Source organism: Scyliorhinus torazame, chromosome 13 (assembly GCF_047496885.1).
Source record: "Scyliorhinus torazame isolate Kashiwa2021f chromosome 13, sScyTor2.1, whole genome shotgun sequence".
Classification (NCBI taxonomy): Eukaryota; Metazoa; Chordata; class Chondrichthyes; order Carcharhiniformes; family Scyliorhinidae; genus Scyliorhinus; species Scyliorhinus torazame.
In genome coordinates this window covers 211,722,063-211,741,166 of record NC_092719.1, presented here as the reverse complement: position 1 = coordinate 211,741,166, position 19,104 = coordinate 211,722,063, and the positions used below count along the sequence as shown (strand labels likewise).

Genomic DNA, 19,104 nt, shown 5'->3' with positions numbered 1-19,104 from the left:
TTGAAGGAATTTATATCATTTCTGCTATTCGGTTACCAGTAGCACTTTGCGATTACTGGGACTCAGCAGAAATTTGCAATTAAAACTTCTCAGGTGCCAAAAAGAATTGTTTTATTTGTAGTTGCTTGATTACAATTTGAAAGTCATTTAAAAGGCAATTCGTAGACAATTCGAAGCTTTCAGAAAATTACAGACATTATCTTTTTTGCTTAGGCAGACAGTTCGAAAGTAACTTGAAGGTCAAAGTCTGGCAATGAAACATGAAGAGAGAGAGAGAGAGAGAGAGAGCTAAACTTCAGCTAAACTCAAAGTCAAAAGTACACTACATCACTGACGCAGACTAACACAAAGACAGAACCCCCAAAAGACAAAACTAAAATGGCGGGTGGAAACTTTTCAGTTATACACTTTCATATCTGTCTTAAGTCATCTAATCACCCCCCAATATAATCCTAATTGGTTTGGGTTAGACTCAAACACATTTGATTTGATGGCAAGCCGTCCATCTTCAATGTGCAACATCAGCTTTTAATTGTTTCATGTCTACATGTTATGGAATGTGATATTCTGCTAATCTTTACCAGCAATAGACTGGTTTTAAACTGGCTTGGCTAATGTAACAATGGAGACTTCATATCGAGAAAGATTGAGTGAAATATATATATGATTCAATGCTTTACAAACTGCATTGGACTCCTGCCACCTCGTTGCCATGGAACTCAGTCCTTGTCCTTGACAATTAGCACAAGCAGTGTCAAATTGTCTTGCAACTGTGCTGTTATAATCTATGATGGAATTTTATGCTGTTTCATGTATCTATTGAAGACCTGAATTTATGTGTGCTAAAATTCTCATTTGTAAATGAGTATTTAAAACTAGGACTTAATATTTATGCTTAAACAGCTATCTTTTACCTATACTAGTTGTATTCGAAATACCTGGTTTCTACAAGGACTCAACTCAAAAGTCTTTCTCAAAATGTCTGAATGCCTTAGCTCCACCCAGCAATGACATCACCCCCCCAGGTTCAAAACACATGGGGGGGGGGGGCGATCCAAAGGCCATGCTGCGCCAGAAAAGTAGCTTGCCGCGGTGCAGCGTGGCCGTTAAAAGCTGGGAGACCTGTCCTGGGAATTAAAAATGGTGTTCCGATCTCGCGTTACACTGGGGAGTTCCGCCGAGCAGAGTTTCCCCACTGTACAAAACGGCTATGTGCAGTCTTGGCCGTATGTTTCCCATTCAGTCTCCTTATACACGTCAGGGGTGGTACCAGGGGATTGGAGAGTGGCGAATGTCGTGCCCCTGTTCAAAAAAGGGACTAGGGATAACCCTGGGAATTACAGGCCAGTTAGTCTTACTTCGGTGGTAGGCAAAGTAATGGAAAGGGTACTGAAGGATAGGATTTCTGAGCATCTGGAAAGACACTGCTTGATTAGGGATAGTCAGCACGGATTTGTGAGGGGTAGGTCTTGCCTTACAAATCTTATTGAATTCTTTGAGGTGACGACCAAGCATGTGGATGAAGGTAAAGCAGTGGATGTAGTGTACATGGATTTTAGTAAGGCATTTGATAAGGTTCCCCATGGTAGGCTTCTGCAGAAAGTAAGGAGGCATGGGATAGTGGGAAATTTGGCCAGTTGGATAACGAACTGGCTAACCGATAGAAGTCAGAGAGTGGTGGTGGATGGCAAATATTCAGCCTGGATCCCAGTTACCAGTGGCGTACCGCAGGGATCAGTTCTGGGTCCTCTGCCTCAGTCGATTTCGGCGGCGTGAGAGCAGCTGGTTAGTCAATTGCAGCGGGAGCATTGCGGAAGGAGGTTGCTGGGAGGTAAGTCAACCTTTCAAAGCACTTCTCTTTGCAGGGGCAGGCCAGTCGATTTCGGCGGCGTGAGAGCAGCTGGTTAGTCAATTTCAGCGGGAGCATTGCGGAAGGAGGTTGCTGGGAGGTAAGTCAACCTTTAAAAGCACTTCTCTTTGCAGGGGCAGGCCAGTCGATTTCGGCGGCGTGAGAGCAGCTGGTTAGTCAATTTCAGCGGGAGCATTGCGGAAGGAGGTTGCTGGGAGGTAAGTCAACCTTTCAAAGCACTTCTCTTTGCAGGGGCAGGCCAGTCGATTTCGGCGGCGTGAGAGCAGCTGGTTAGTCAATTTCAGCGGGAGCATTGCGGAAGGAGGTTGCTGGGAGGTAAGTCAACCTTTAAAAGCACTTCTCTTTGCAGGGGCAGGCCAGTCGATTTCGGCGGCGTGAGAGCAGCTGGTTAGTCAATTTCAGCGGGAGCATTGCGGAAGGAGGTTGCTGGGAGGTAAGTCAACCTTTAAAAGCACTTCTCTTTGCAGGGGCAGGCCAGTCGATTTCGGTGGCGTGAGAGCAGCTGGTTAGTCAATTTCAGCGGGAGCATTGCGGAAGGAGGTTGCTGGGAGGTAAGTCAACCTTTAAAAGCACTTCTCTTTGCAGGGGCAGGCCAGTCGATTTCGGCGGGAGTGGAGCTGGCTGGTTAGTCAATTTCAGCAGGAGCTGAGAATTTTTCTTTTTTTTTTTAAATTAGTTTTTTAGGCGGGATCAGGAAGTCGACCCGCGGACGTCTGGGAAGACCCTCACCAATAAATTCTGGTGGAGAGGAAACCCAAGACACTACACGTGTAGTGTCTCCCACCCACCCTCCTCCTCTAACCTAATAATAAAACCCATTGGTCTGAGGCAAGTACCATATTTTTATTATATTATTATTATTTTTTATAAAAATTTAATTTAGTTGTTAGCCAGATCTTGGTAGAAAGTTAGAGGAATGGCAGGGAAGGGAGTGCAATGTTCCTCCTGCAGGATGTTTGAGGTGAGGGATGCAGTTAGTGTCCCTGCTGATTTTACCTGCAGGAAGTGCTGCCATCTCCAGCTCCTCCAAGACCGAGTTAGGGAACTGGAGCTGGAGTTGGAAGAACTTCGGATCATTCGGGAGGCAGAAGGGGTCATAGATAGCAGCTTCAGGGAATTAGTTACACCAAAGATTGGAGATAGGTGGGTAACTGTAAGAGGGACTGGGAAAAAACAGTCAGTGCAGGGATCCCCTGCGGTCGTTCCCCTGAGAAACAAGTATACCGCTTTGGATACTTGTGGGGGGGGGGGGACTTACCAGGGGTAAGCCATGGGGTACGGGCCTCTGGCACGGAGTCTGTCCCTGTTGCTCAGAAGGGAAGGGGGGAGAGGAGCAGAGCATTAGTAATTGGGGACTCTATAGTCAGGGGCACAGATAGGAGATTTTGTGGGAGCGTGAGAGACTCACGTTTGGTATGTTGCCTCCCAGGTGCAAGGGTACGTGATGTCTCGGATCGTGTCTCGGATCGTGTTTTCCGGGTCCTTAGGGGGGAGGGGGAGCAGCCCCAAGTCGTGGTCCACATTGGCACCAACGACATAGGTAGGAAAGGGGACAAGGATGTCAGGCAGGCTTTCAGGGAGCTAGGATGGAAGCTCAGAACTAGAACAAACAGAGTTGTTATCTCTGGGTTGTTGCCCGTGCCACGTGATAGTGAGATGAGGAATAGGGAGAGAGAGCATTTAAACACGTGGCTACAGGGATGGTGCAGGCGGGAGGGTTTCAGATGTTTGGATAACTGGGGCTCTTTCTGGGGAAGGTGGGACCTCTACAGACAGGATGGTCTACATCTGAACCTGAGGGGCACAAATATCCTGGGGGGGAGATTTGTTAGTGCTCTTTGGGGGGGTTTAAACTAATGCAGCAGGGGCATGGGAACCTGGATTGTAGTTTTAGGGTAAGGGAGAATGAGAGTATAGAGGTCAGGAGCACAGATTTGACGTCGCAGGAGGGGGCCAGCGTTCAGGTAGGTGGTTTGAAGTGTGTCTACTTCAATGCCAGGAGTATACGAAACAAGGTAGGGGAACTGGCAGCGTGGGTTGGTACCTGGGACTTCGATGTTGTGGCCATTTCGGAGACATGGATAGAGCAGGGACAGGAATGGATGTTGCAGGTGCCGGGGTTTAGGTGTTTTAGTAAGCTCAGAGAAGGAGGCAAAAGAGGGGGCGGTGTGGCGCTGCTAGTCAAGAGCAGTATTACGGTGGCGGAGAGGATGCTAGATGGGGACTCTTCTTCCGAGGTAGTATTGGCTGAAGTTAGAAACAGGAAAGGAGAGGTCACCCTGTTGGGAGTTTTTTATAGGCCTCCTAATAGTTCTAGGGATGTAGAGGAAAGGATGGCGAAGATGATTCTTGATATGAGCGAAAGTAACAGGGTAGTTATTATGGGAGACTTTAACTTTCCAAATATTGACTGGAAAATATATAGTTTGAGTACAATAGATGGGTCGTTTTTTGTACAGTGTGTGCAGGAGGGTTTCCTGAAACAATATGTTGACAGGCCAACAAGAGGCGAGGCCACGTTGGATTTGGTTTTGGGTAATGAACCAGGCCAGGTGTTGGATTTGGAGGTAGGAGAGCACTTTGGGGACAGTGACCACAATTCGGTGACGTTTACGTTAATGATGGAAAGGGATAAGTATACACCGCAGGGCAAGAGTTATAGCTGGGGGAAGGGCAATTATGATGCCATTAGACGTGACTTGGGGGGGATAAGGTGGAGAAGTAGGCTGCAAGTGTTGGGCACACTGGATAAGTGGGGCTTGTTCAAGGATCAGCTACTGCGTGTTCTTGATAAGTATGTACCGGTCAGACAGGGAGGAAGGCGTCGAGCGAGGGAACCGTGGTTTACCAAGGAAGTGGAATCTCTTGTTAAGAGGAAGAAGAAGGCCTATGTGAAGATGAAGTGTGAAGTTTCGGTTGGGGCGATGGATAGTTACAAGGTAGCGAGGAAGGATCTAAAGAGAGAGCTAAGACGAGCAAGGAGGGGACATGAGAAGTATTTGGCAGGAAGGATCAAGGAAAACCCAAAAGCTTTCTATAGGTATGTCAGGAATAAGCGAATGACTAGGGAAAGAGTAGGACCAGTCAAGGACAGGGATGGGAAATTGTGTGTGGAGTCTGAAGAGATAGGCGAGATACTAAATGAATATTTTTCGTCAGTATTCACTCAGGAAAAAGATAATGTTGTGGAGGAGAATGCTGAGCCCCAGGCTAATAGAATAGATGGCATTGAGGTACGTAGGGAAGAGGTGTTGGCAATTCTGGACAGGCTGAAAATAGATAAGTCCCCGGGACCTGATGGGATTTATCCTAGGATTCTATGGGAGGCCAGGGAAGAGATTGCTGGACCTTTGGCTTTGATTTTTATGTCATCATTGGCTACATGAATAGTGCCAGAGGACTGGAGGACAGCAAATGTGGTCCCTTTGTTCAAAAAGGGGAGCAGAGACAACCCCGGCAACTATAGACCGGTGAGCCTCACGTCTGTAGTGGGTAAAGTCTTGGAGGGGATTATAAGGGACAAGATTTATAATCATCTAGATAGGAATAATATGATCAGGGATAGTCAGCATGGCTTTGTGAAGGGTAGGTCATGCCTCACAAACCTTATTGAGTTCTTTGAGAAGGTGACTGAACAGGTAGACGAGGGTAGAGCAGTTGATGTGGTGTATATGGATTTCAGCAAAGCGTTTGATAAGGTTCCCCACGGTAGGCTATTGCAAAAAATACGGAGGCTGGGGATTGAGGGTGATTTAGAGATGTGGATCAGAAATTGGCTAGCTGAAAGAAGACAGAGGGTGGTGGTTGATGGGAAATGTTCAGAATGGAGTACAGTCACAAGTGGAGTACCACAAGGATCTGTTCTGGGGCCGTTGCTGTTTGTCATTTTTATCAATGACCTAGAGGAAGGCGCAGAAGGGTGGGTGAGTAAATTTGCAGACGATACTAAAGTCGGTGGTGTTGTCGATAGTGTGGAAGGATGTAGCAGGTTACAGAGGGATATAGATAAGCTGCAGAGCTGGGCTGAGAGGTGGCAAATGGAGTTTAATGTAGAGAAGTGTGAGGTGATTCACTTTGGAAGGAATAACAGGAATGCGGAATATTTGGCTAATGGTAAAGTTCTTGAAAGTGTGGATGAGCAGAGGGATCTAGGTGTCCATGTACATAGATCCCTGAAAGTTGCCACCCAGGTTGATAGGGTTGTGAAGAAGGCCTATGGAGTGTTGGCCTTTATTGGTAGAGGGATTGAGTTCCGGAGTCGGGAGGTCATGTTGCAGCTGTACAGAACTCTGGTCCGGCCGCATTTGGAGTATTGCGTACAGTTCTGGTCACCGCATTATAGGAAGGACGTGGAGGCTTTGGAGCGGGTGCAGAGGAGATTTACCAGGATGTTGCCTGGTATGGAGGGAAAATCTTATGAGGAAAGGCTGACGGACTTGAGGTTGTTTTCGTTGGAGAGAAGAAGGTTAAGAGGAGACTTAATAGAGGCATACAAAATGATCAGGGGGTTGGATAGGGTGGACAGTGAGAGCCTTCTCCCGCGGATGGATATGGCTGGCACGAGGGGACATAACTTTAAACTGAGGGGTAATAGATATAGGACAGAGGTCAGAGGTAGGTTCTTTACGCAAAGAGTAGTGAGGCCGTGGAATGCCCTACCTGCTACAGTAGTGAACTCGCCAACATTGAGGGCATTTAAAAGTTTATTGGATAAACATATGGATGATAATGGCATAGTGTAGGTTAGATGGCTTTTGTTTCGGTGCAACATCGTGGGCCGAAGGGCCTGTACTGCGCTGTATTGTTCTATGTTCTATGCTGTTTTTGATTTTCATTAATGACTTGGATGAGGGAGTTGAAGGGTGGGTCAGTAAACTTGCAGACGATACGAAGATTGCTGGAGTTGTGGATAGTAAGGAGGGCTGTTGTCGGCTGCAAAGAGACATAGATAGGATGCAGAGCTGGGCTGAGAAGTGGCAGATGGAGTTTAACCCTGAAAAGTGTGAGGTTGTCCATTTTGGAAGGACAAATATGAATGCGGAATACAGAGTTAACGGTAGAGTTCTTGGCAATGTGGAGGAGCAGAGAGATCTTGGGGTCTATGTTCATACATCTTTGAAAGTTGCCACTCAAGTGGATAAAGCTGTGAAGAAGGCCTATGGTGTGCTCGCGTTCATTAACAGAGGGATTGAATTTAAGAGCCATGAGGTGATGATGCAGCTGTACAAAACTTTGGTAAGGCCACATTTGGAGTACTATGTACAGTTCTGGTCACCTCATTTTAGGAAGGATGTGGCAGCTTTGGAAAAGGTGCAAAGGAGATTTACCAGGATGTTGCCTGGAATGGAGAGTAGGTCTTACGAGGAAAGGTTGAGGGTGCTAGGCCTTTTCTCATTAGAACGGAGAAGGATGAGGGGCGACTTGATAGAGGTTTATAAGATGATCAGGGGAATAGATAGAGGAGACAGTCAGAGACTTTTTCCCCGGGTGGAACAAACCATTACAAGGGGACATAAATTTAAGGTGAAAGGTGGAAGATATAGGAGGGATATCAGAGGTAGGTTCTTTAACCAGAGAGTAGTGGGGGCATGGAATGCACTGCCTGTGGAAGTAGTTGAGTCGGAAACATTAGGGACCTTCAAGCAGCTATTGGATAGGTACGTGGATTACGGTAAAATTATATAGTGTAGATTTATTTGTTCTTAAGGGCAGCACGGTAGCATTGTGGATAGCACAATTGCTTCACAGCTCCAGGGTCCCAGGTTCGATTCCGGCTTGGGTCACTGTCTGTGCGGAGACTGCACGTCCTCCCAGTGTCTGCGTGGGTTTCCTCCGGGTGCTCCGGTTTCCTCCCACAGTCCAAAGATGTGCAGGTTAGGTGAATTGGCCAATGATAAATTGCCCTTGATGTCCAAAATTGCCCTTGGTGTTGGGTGGAGGTGTTGAGTTTGGGTAGGGTGCTCTTTCCAAGAGCCTGTGCAGACTCAAAGGGCCGAATGGCCTCCTTCTGCACTGTAAATCCAATGATAATCTATGATTAATCTAGGACAAAGGTTCGGCACAACATCGTGGGCCGAAGGGCCTGTTCTGTGCTGTATTTTCTATGTTCTATGTCATGTTGAATAGCCATGTGTTTCTAGGCACTGCGAATACCGGGAAACACGCCGCTAAACGCGTTCGCTATGGGACTTTGTTCCATTTTTGAGAGAATTGCACCCATGAACTCCCCACGGACGCTCCAGGGATTCCCCTTAGTCAAGGAACAGTGCATTAGCCCAGGCTGATTTTACAGTGATCAATCTTACCGCTGGCTCCTAACAGCTTTCTGGTCTTGCAAAACAAGGTTCTTTTAAAACCATGACTACTGCAGTCAAACACACTCTCATCCAATTTAACCCTTCAATTGCCACATGTTTATAATCCAATCGATCTAAAATCCTGCATTCCTCATAATATCCAACTATTTTTTAAAAAAATGTGATGAGCATTTCTCCCTCGAACACCTTTTCAGACAGAGAGTCCCAGACCTTCTCTCACACCCGAGTCAAATATTTACTCTACCCAATTGCTTGAAATCCATGCCCCTGGTTGACTTATCTATTAAGGGCCTTCCTACTCAATCTATCTTGGCACTTTAATTTTATTCAATTAAATCTCTCCTTGGCCTCCTCTGTTCAAAGAAAACAACCCCAGCCTATCCGATCTTTCCTCAGCTGAATTTCTCCATTCTTGGCAATATCCTCGTAAATCTCTCCAAGGTGATCATATGTTTCCTGGAGTGCAGCGACCCGAACTGTCCATTGTATTAGAATGTGTAGAATGTGTCTCATTCCTACAGTTAACCAAAATTCAATGTGCTTATCAAGAGTTTTTAATCTGTGTTGACATCAGTTACTGACCAGTGGGAGAAGCTGTAGCAGACATGTTGGCTACATCCCATGTCAGGTGTGAGTATTGGCCACAACAGTAGAAGCCTCCCAAGCAGCATCACATACTTCGCTAATTGAGAGTATCTACATCACCCTGTGCCTTTTGTGATATTAACTGATGAACAGTTAAACCATTAAGATGGCCATTACGTCAAGTCTGGAGATTGGACAGGAGGGAACTCACTTCAATATACATTCTGCGCATCAGGGTGATATAATTCATAGAGGAAGTGTACACAAACCAAGGAACAGCCCCATTAAGGTCAGAACACACCAGATAGACATCTACAAAGGCCCAAGTTAGATCACCCCGGGTCTACAAGAAGCCAGTTTGTGTAATTCTATTGTTTGACCATAATAGGTGGTTGAGTAATAAACTTGTAGCTGAACACACGCGAGTCTGAATCAGACAGAATAAAACTGCACTTAAAAGATTTTCCAACATGCAACTATGGTTTTATAGTTCTAGCATAGTCTCCCTACTCTCCTGACCTTTGGTTCTGAAGGAAAGTATCCAGTATGCCTTCATAGCCACATTATCTTTCCGTCATTTTACTTTCAGGGAATCCTGGGCATACACTCCAAGGTACCTCTATTCCTGTACAATTCTCAGTACATTCCCATTTTTTGTGGATTCCCTCGCCTTACTGGCCTTTCCCAATTGCATTACCTCACATTTCTCCAGGCTGTAATCCATTTGCCCCTTCACTATTGTCATGTGAGAGTACCTTTAAGAAATGGATGTTTAAGCAATGGACCTTTAAGAAAACAGTGATGTCAGAGAGTGGGTGGAGCTGAGCTCAGTTCAGCCATTTTGAAGTTTCAGTTTGGAAAAGTGCCTGGCTGGTTTTGCTGAGAGCAGTTTAAAAGCGCCTGGCTGTTTTGCTGCGAGCTGCTTAAAAGGAGAAAGCTAGTTTGAGACAGCAGCTTGAGAAGTTCTGGTTTGCTGTGAGTTGCTTGAAGGGAGAAAGCCAGTTTGAAAAAGCAGCTTGTGTGTGTCTGTGTTTTCCAGAGAGCTGCGGGAAGACGAGCAAGGTGCTGGAGCTGAAGTCAACCAAGCTGATATATCTGTGCCATTTAACAGAAAATATATATATTCTGTGACCTGGTGTGTTTCTGTTTTGAAGGTTTGAAGCCTTTTAGATGTTTGAAGGAACATTGAGGGATTATTTAGCGTTGTATTATGTTCGGGGCTATATTTGAAGTAAGGGGTGTTAAGAGATCCAATGTTTATTTAATAGGTTAATTTGAGTTCATGGAATAAACATTGATATGTGTTAAAAGCCACGTGTCCATAATTGTAATATCACACCTGGGGGACAAGCAGTGTGCTTCAAAAGCAACAAATCCATTAAAGGGGAGGTTGGTTGAACTCCATGATACATTTTGGGGTTCTGAAAACACCTCGCCCATAACACTATCCACCCGAGCTGTCCACTGATATCTTCCTGCTATCTATATTGATTTCTTCCTCACTATCAACTGCATGGACTCAACTGGGCATAAAGGATTAACGCAGTTCCACTTACCACATACTCATCCTCATATCCATCCTCGTCAGCTTCTCCTGTGTTAGGGTCACAATCTTTCACAGTGAACTTTAAAGTACAGCTAAATGTACAGGACACTAAAGGAAAGAAAAGTATGATCAGTAAATTTAAACAGGGCTCAGGGGAGGCATGTCACATTCATACATTGAGGGAGGGAGACAAAGTGGCAAGTGTTAACTTGGGTGCTTGCCACAGCATCCTAACACTGTACGAGATAGGTGGGCACTAAATATTCAACAGCTTAAATCTTTAAATGTCAACTAGACTGTTGTCACTTCCTCATGGCTAATCCTAGACATATCAGATGCAGGATTATCCACAGTTCCCCTGTGGGTCCAGAACACGGTGTTGTGTTTTCCCTGATCCACTGTATGTGGGTAAATTGAACACAGACTGACAAATATGGTCCAGGGTGGGTAAATTAGTGGAGATCTAATTTAATGGTGGAAAACGCTGGAGGGATTGAATGGCCTAATCCTCCTCCTACGCTCCTGTGGCAGTGGGTACTCTGGCACCAGGCTTGAACCCACAGCTTGAGCTGAATTTGTTAGTGGGAGTTGGAGAAGTGGCTATAAATGGCTTCAGCTTCCCCGTGCTAAAGGCAGGGAAATGAACATCAGTCAAGGATTGCTGGATAAGTGATTCCTGTCACAAAGTGTCACGAAGAGCAGTGATGTGCATGTCTCGTAAAGGTGTGAACTCCGCTGTCGTATCCCTCATTGTTCCTGCTGACAATCAACGTCTCTCACAGCTGAACATTTCTCCCAGTTCAGCGATCAGACTAAATCTCATTTGGAGGCTGCAAATATAATTTTTTCTAATTTATTCCTTCACGGAATGTGTCTCGCTCTGGCAAGACCAGCATTAGTTGTCCATCCCGAAATGCCCTTGAGCCGAGTGACTTGCCCGGACATTTCAGAGGGGGCTGTAAAGAGTCAGCCACATTGCTGTGGGCCTGGAGGCCAGACCAGGTGAGGACGGCAAATGTCCTTCCCTAAAGGACATTAGTGAACCAGATGGGCTTTTACATTGATGACAGTTGTCATGGTAACAGATTTCCTAATACATTCTAGTGGCTGCTGCGTGGGATCTGAACCCACGTCCACAATGTTGGCTCCTGGATTACTCATCCAATTACACCACCGTCTCCACAAAGTGTCCTACTGATGTTCTTGTGAATTTGAAACGAGTCACATAAATATCAAGTCTAGAGTCAGAGAGTACAGCAGAGGACCATGGAGGAGTGGGAAACAGGAAGGAAGGTGGTAAGAGGCCTGACAGGATACTTGTACCTCGGTCAGTCAGCAGGCAGAATTCAATGTTTGAGGAATGTCCGTTTCCCCCCCCCCCCCCCCCCCAAACCAACCAAAATCGGAAAATGAAATGCAGAGGGGGGGGGGGGCACAGTACCTCTCATTTCTGCCAATGATATCAACACAATCCAGGCAGAAGCAACTGAACTAGGGCAAAAAGATCAGGGTATTTTAATCGCAGCTGAGTTGCACACAAAACCATTAGTATTCTGCTCAATCCTTTACGTTTCATACGATTAGGCAAGTGAACTATAGCAGAAACTTGGAAGTGTAAGCTAACCAGTGCAATGCCAAGCACATTTTGGGCGCAGTCGGCTGATTGTACTCAAAGCCAAAACTTTACCCTCGGCAGTTACAAGTCTCAGCTACACACAATCCTGCAGGTAGCTGCAAAAGCTTCCTCACCTGCTGTTGGATCCTCTTCCGGTAATGCCACCAGCGTGTAACAGATGCCTGGCTGGTTATATGATAGGCTGGCTGCTGGGATACAGCACACCACTTCGTAAGCTTCTGTGGGTTCCATCTGCACTGTCACGTTTTCCAGGATTTGATCGTTCAGAGTATTGGTACAATCAAACTGTACAGACCAAACAGAACACCATTGAACAAACACGATTCAATCAGAATGCCATCGTACGGGTCGCCTCCCAGTTTTTCGGAACTAGCAGTCTGCCCGCTGCCCCTTCATCTGTGACCCTCAGCATTGGCTTTGGCACACAGCTTACCCAATTACAGGAAGGTGAAGAGTTCAGATTCCTTTCTCCTCCCTCTCCAACAAAAGGCAAACCCCTCTACTACTACCAGGTACTGACCGGAACTTTTAATCCCCACTCCCAGTCACTTCACATTTCTTTATAGTGGTTAACAACAAAATCTGAGCTTCACAATATGGGTAATGCTGATGTAATCCCCCAGGTTTGTGCGATTATGTGTTGGTCGGAGCGCCTTGGAAAAGGTCACTGCATGGAACTTGTGCAGCGCATGTTATTTGGTCAATATTTATTATCAATCAGCATCACAAGAAACAAACTACCTGGGCACGATCACACAGCTATCTGTGTGAGTTTGATGTACGCAAAGTGGCTGCTACCTTTCCGGCATTACTTTTCAGAAGTACCCCAATGGCTACAAAGCACTGTGGGACACAGAGGATGTGAAGGGTGATATATATATATATATATATATATATAAATGCAACCCTTTCTTTCTCTGACATCCCTGGACTCCAGGCTGTACGGCTCCCGAGATATTACAACAGTGACTACACTTGAAAAGTGCTTCATAGGCTGTAACATTCTTTGGGAGGTCATGAAAAGCCAAGCATAAATGAAAGGCGAGCCTTTCTTTCCTTCACTGCTGTTTCACCTCAAATCAGTGGTCGTAAATGGTCAGCACTGAGGCTAAAAACACCACCTAGAAGCACAGGAGGAAATTGTAAACACAAAGATTAATCATTCTGCCCAGCCCTGGGACACAAGCAGAGAGGTTATACCTGCGAGTTGTGGGAGTCACTTACCTGGAACACAATGTGACCCACAAAGGTGTGTTTGGTGCAGCGGATATAATACTCTGTCTCTGATTCCGTGAGGGGGACGGGGTTGGGTGATGACTTGAAAAGCGAGCCAAGCTCTTTGAGCTCTGGGATAGCAGCAAGTTGTTCTGAAACGGAGTGAGAGTCACACTTGTAGGTGAATGCACCAGCTCTGGAATCAACTGCTGTTATTTTATAACTACTACACCTACCTTGGAAAATCTCCTGTCTGCTTGATGCCACCTTCTCTGGCATTTTGAGTGCAACTGCTGGAGACATTTCTGGAATAATAAAATATCGGTTACAATTCAACAGAGCGAGAGAAGTACTGTTGGGGGAAAGCAAAGATTTTCCAGAAAAGGTGCCCCCTTTTCGCACCTGCCCGAGGACTTAATTTCTAGAGCAATTCACCAAGCTCCTCAGTGATTGCAAGAAGTTGTCTGTCCTCAACGTGGTTTCGAAGGGGCGAGGAAGGAAGAAAAAGACCCAGATTCAGGCATTTTTCAACAGCCAATTGACCCACACCTGTCCTCACCCAAGGCAGAGAATAATTCAAGCAACCTTATGACAAGCTTTTTTCGAAAAAATGCAACACCACCAATACTGCCATTTCTGGGAAAACCTCAAAAACCCAGCTGCTACCAAAATGTCATTCAAAATAAAAGAGGAGGAGAATCATTCAACTTTACTTTGCTCATTCATCTGCGGGGAGCAGGAGAGAAATACCCTGGCTCAGTCAAACTGTCCAGGATTTCTGCCTCTGCCTTCCATCATAAAAAAAAGTGAAGCTCGCGATACACCTGGGGTCAATAGAAGATGCTGCTTTGGGGGAAATGCACCTACCAGGCTTCTGTTCAGAGATGGGAGCCATTGATAGCGGAACTGATTTCAGGTCAAAGGGTTTTTCAGTCGGCTCCAGTGTGTAGTGGTGCAGCGCTCGCTCCAGGCCCGGAATGGATACTTGCAGACCTGGACAAGGAGAAATTACATTCCTTTTTAAATGTGCCTGGCATGCACGGCAGCACAGTGGTTAGCACAATTGCTTCACATCTCCAGGGTCCCAGGTTCGATTCCCGGCCTGGGTCACTGTCTGTGCGGAGTCTGTGTGGGTTTCCTCCGGGTGCTCCGGTTTCCTCCCACAGTCTAAAGTTGTGCAGGTTAGGTGGATTGGCCATGCTAAATTGCCCCTTAGTGTCCAAAATTGCCTTTAGTGTTGGGTGGGGTTACTGGGTTATGGGGATGGTGTGGAGGTGTGGGCTTGGGTAGGGTGCTCTTTCCAAGAGCCGGTGCAGACTCAATGGGCCACATGGCCTCCACATGTTGAGTATTCTGTAATATGCCATGTTCTTCATACTGCTGCTAAAGACACTGATGGTGGAGCACAAAGTGTCACCTGTCACCTCACCCAAGTGAATGTTAGTTATATTTCAGCTTAACTAGTCAGATCTCTTCGCCTCCACCCCCCATTTGGCAGTAATGCCTTCACACAAGCTCTAGAATTCCCCTCTAAACCTCCCCTCACTTCTTGAGTAGCTGTCTTAATATTTCTTTAGTTAGTTTGGCGTCCATTTTTGTTTTGATGTGGTCCTGTGAAGCTGGAGGTTATTTTACTAGGTTAAGTGTACGATTAGTACATCAGTCATTTGACAAGATAGGACATAGAAGCATAGCCCAAACATCTCCTTACTCTACATCCAAACATGCAGAAGTCACTGCCTCGTCGTTAAGAGTGAGATCTCTGGTTAATCTTTCCATCTCCCTCCTCTCAGCAGAGGCTCGGAGGCCAATTCTAGCTCTTACGGCTGACATCTGTTAACTCATGCATGAAAATAACTCAAACTAGAGAAGATCAGGGATGGAATCTTGGGTTCTGCTACGGCAACACAGAGTGGCTTATTCATTCACTGAACCTTTGGATGGGGTGGGGTTTGCAGCAGATGTTAATGATCTATTAGTGTGTTAGGATTGGGAAGGCAGTCAATACCAGGATTTACACATTTGAGGCACCTTACCATTGAGGATGTAGGCCGAGTTCAGAGCCTTCTGCTTCTGCTCCAGCACACTTTGGTAGAAGGTGGCCCGATCTCGCACCTCATTATCATCATCCATCATGCATCTGTGCAGAGTACAAGAGTTGCATTTACAACATTTAATGGCAGGATGGCCAGCACCCAGAGTTAAAGGTAATTGACAAAAGAATTTGGGAAAATGTTTTTTTAAAAAAACACACCAAGTTATTCTGATCCAGTCAGGTGGACGAAGCAAATTCAATCATAGCTGTCAAAGAGGAACTTGATAAATGAAAGAAAACATATTGCAGGGCTCTGGCTAAGGGCAGCAGAGTTGGTCTAATTTAATACCTTTCACTGAACTCGCAGAGGCCAGGTGAGCTAAATGGTCTCCCTCTGTGCTCTATGATACTAAGAGTTGGACTAGGAACTTGCGTTGATGCTTTTGAGGAAGAAGATATTGAGACTGTGACTTTGGACTGACATGAGCGCAAGCGCAGAGCATAAAACCTTTAATTACAAGCATTTTATTTATTTATTTTTATTAATTTTTAAAATAAATTTAGAGTACCCAATTATATATTTTTTCCAATTAAGGGGCAATTTAGCGTGGCCAATCCACCTAACCTGTGCATCTTTTGGGTTGTGGGAGTGAAACCCACGCAGACATGGGGAGAATGTGCAAACTCCACATGGACAGTGACCCAGGGCCGGGATTCGAACCCGACTCCTCAGCCCAGTGCTAGCCACTGCGCCGCCCTAATTACAAACCTTTTAATCTATATTCTGGATCATTCATCTTTAGCAACAGCGCAGAATTTTAAACAAAGGTCCATGTGCCCTGGTTTAAGATCACAGCCAAGCTGAAATGTTATTTCCATTGGAAACTGGTCAGGTCAGGATTAATCCTCTTTCCAAATAGGCCCCCTCGATGTTATCACCAACAGAGGAACCGGTGGCTCACGTTGCCAGCCCTCCTGGGTTAGGATGGAGTCTCCAAGAATTGAAGATTAATTTTGGGAAACTGCTGTGAGAAACCCAGAACAACCATAGAGCTGATAAATAAAATGTGCTTTTCACATTTTCGTTGAACACTAACGTGTAATATTAAAAGTATTGGAGTAGGGAAAAAGGCCGTTTGACTGACACCAAGAATCACCCAAATGGGCAACTAACAGGCGTTCCAATGAGCATGGGGAAGTCGGGTGCATGATGAGGATAGAAAGTTGGGAAACGGAGCGCACGGCAGCATAGTGGTTAGCACAGTTGCTTCACAGCTCCAGGGTCCCAGGTTCAATTCCTGCTTGGGTCACTGTACGTTGCGGAGTCTGCACGTTCTCCCAGTGTTTGCGTGGGTCTCCTCCCACAGTCCAAAGATGTGCAGGTTAGGTGGATTGGCCGTGATAAATTGCCCTTAGTGTCCAAAAAGGTTGGGTTGGGTGGGGTTACAGGGATAGGGTGGCAGTGTGGGCTTAGGTAGGGTGCTTTTTCCAAGACCAGTGCAGACTCGATGGACCGAATAGCCTCCTTCTGCACTGTAAATTGTTTGATTCTATGAAACCAATGGTGGGAATGTGGGTTGTATATGAGAAATGTAAGATACAAGGCACATTAGACACTGAGGGGGCTTGACAGGGTAAATACTGAGAGGATGTTTTTCCTTGTGGGGGAAATTTAGAACTCGGGGGCACAGTCTCAGATTAAGGGTTTTCTATATAGCCGAGATGAGAGGGAATTTCCTCTCTCAGCAGATGGTTAATCTTTGGAATTCGTTCGTCCAGGGTGGTGTGGAGATTGATCAAGCCTCAGACAGACGGATGCCTGAACTGCAGGGGTGCCAAGGATTACAGGTAGCAGACAGACATGTAGAGTTGAGACCAAGATCAGATCAGCCATGACTGTTTTGAAACCCAGAGCAGGCTCAAGGGGCTGAATGCATACTGCTGCTCCGATTTATTATGTTCTAGTGAGGCTGGCAAGTCATGTGATGCATCCTCCAGGACTACGCCAACCAGAATGGGCAATCCTACTGCTAACATTGGGAGCTCTAATGAGAGGGCCTGCAAAATCTCGAGCAACCCCGGCGATGGAAAATGGGTACCGTGTCCCAACTATAGTGTTCCTGAATTCAGGTCCTCCCAGGTCGGTCTGAAATCTCTCACCATCAATTGTTCCCAGTGATTCTGCTCAGGGATTTCTCCCTTGCCCTCAGTGGCATCGCAGAGCAGTCTCCGGTGCAGGCAGAAAAAAAAAAAAGGGTTTTTTTACCCCTGAAAAACACATGAATTTGTAAATATAGCTTTTGTTTGCCCTATCCTACAGCAAGGGATTTTGGATACAGAGTCCTTCCCAATATAAAGGCAGAACAAGGTTGATTCCTACCAGCTCCTTTATTCAGAGTGAATTAAGTTCCAGTGTAACAAAAAGCAATCCTCAGACTTGCGCAGGTATGCAGAACCAATTAATTATTCCAATAAAATTCTACTTTACTCACCTAACAGAAGAAGCTGAGCAAATAATGTAGATCCCCAACTAGCCAATGATAGAGTAGTCCGGAATGTTTTCCAGCAATGAATGTTCTTACTTCTCAAGATAATTAGGTAAAGAACAGAGGAGGTCACTCAGCCCCTCGAATCTGTTCTGCCATTCAATTAGATTTTGGCTCATCTTCAACCTCAAAACACCACCCTGCTCTATCTCCATATCCCTAGATAGTCTTAGATCTATCAATCACACCTTGAATACATCATCGAATGAGCATCCACAGCCCTCTGGGGTAGAGAATTCCAGAAAACACAGCTCAGTCCTAAATAGTTGACCCCTTAAGCAGAGGCCATGATCGCTAGTCGCACTCTTCCATCAGGAGGGCATCCATTCTGTCAAATCGTCAAAGAATTGTGTGTGTTTCAATTAGTATTTTTCCAAATTCATTTACGGGACGTGGACGTCGCTGGTTAGGCCAGCATTATTGCCCATCCCCAGTTGCCCTTCAGAAAGTGGTGGTGAGTTGCCTTCTTGAACCGCAGCAGTCCTTGAGGTGTAGGTACACCCACTGTGCTGTTAGGGAGAGAGTTCCAGGATGTTGCCTCTGTTAAGTAATGGGTTAAGAGACATTGCAATTAGTTGTCTCATTTATGTTAAGTATCCATTAATTGACACTGATATGTAAAGGGGGCAGCACGGTAGCACTGTGGATAGCACAATTGCTTCACAGCTCCAGGGTCCCAGGTTCGATTCCGGCTTGGGTCACTGTCTGTGCGGAGTCTGCACATCCTCCCAGTGTGTGCGTGGGTTTCCTCCGGGTGCTCCGGTTTCCTCCCACAGTCCAAAGATGTGCAGGTTAGGTGGATTGGCCATGATAAATTGCCCTTAGTGTCCAAAATTGCCCTTAGTGTTGGGTGGGGTTACTGGGTTGTGGGGATAGGGTGGAGGTGTTGACCTTGGGTAGGGTGCTCTTTCCAGGAGCCGGTGCAGACTCGATGGACTGAATGGCCTCCTTCTGCACTGTAAATTCTATGATAAAGGGGCTTCAGGTGGCCTCTGTCGGGTGATGTATAGTCAGAGTTTTGTGCAAAGGCTGTTGGAAGGAAATAAATGTGTGTTTGTGAAAAAGGAACAGAACTTTAGACTCTTCATATCACAGCAACTAAATTGTCTAACAATTGGTAGCAGAGGATGGTTGCGGTGTAAATATGAAGGGTTGAAAGATACAACTTTTCCAGATCAAACCAAGGAGTGAGTGAGAAAAGAAAAGAAAAAAAGGGATATATGGCTGAACCGAGGAAAAAGATGACTGGATATGACTATCCTCCCTTATTTTCTGAAAGGGAATCGTACGACCAATGGAGAAGTGCAGTAGTTATGTGGACTAAGGTAACTGCTTTGGGAAAGAAAACAAGGTA

At 45.9% G+C, this 19,104-nt stretch overlaps 2 protein-coding genes across 8 annotated transcripts in view; one reads left to right on the top strand and one right to left on the bottom strand.

The window, feature by feature from the left end:
* hmces (5-hydroxymethylcytosine binding, ES cell specific) overlaps positions 1-10,013 on the top strand; it is a 49,051-nt gene extending 39,038 nt beyond the window's left edge. For 5 of the 6 annotated variants that reach the window (XM_072473032.1, XM_072473033.1, XM_072473035.1 and 2 more), the window contains one exon: positions 9,812-10,013. In XM_072473032.1, the coding sequence (XP_072329133.1) occupies positions 9,812-9,847 (36 nt within the window). In that variant the 3' untranslated portion in view covers positions 9,848-10,013. The remainder of the gene's footprint in view (positions 1-9,811) is intronic. The other variant, XM_072473031.1, reaches the window with a different exon arrangement.
* Positions 1-19,104, bottom strand: part of LOC140388595 (coatomer subunit gamma-1) — a 95,670-nt gene that overhangs the window by 8,188 nt on the left and 68,378 nt on the right. For both annotated transcript variants that reach the window (XM_072473026.1, XM_072473025.1), the window contains exons 16-21: positions 15,206-15,309; positions 14,037-14,162; positions 13,406-13,474; positions 13,179-13,321; positions 12,068-12,239; positions 10,329-10,426 (exon numbers count right to left, since the gene is read on the bottom strand). In XM_072473026.1, coding sequence (XP_072329127.1) covers positions 10,329-10,426; positions 12,068-12,239; positions 13,179-13,321; positions 13,406-13,474; positions 14,037-14,162; positions 15,206-15,309 — 712 coding nt within the window. The remainder of the gene's footprint in view (positions 1-10,328; positions 10,427-12,067; positions 12,240-13,178; positions 13,322-13,405; positions 13,475-14,036; positions 14,163-15,205; positions 15,310-19,104) is intronic.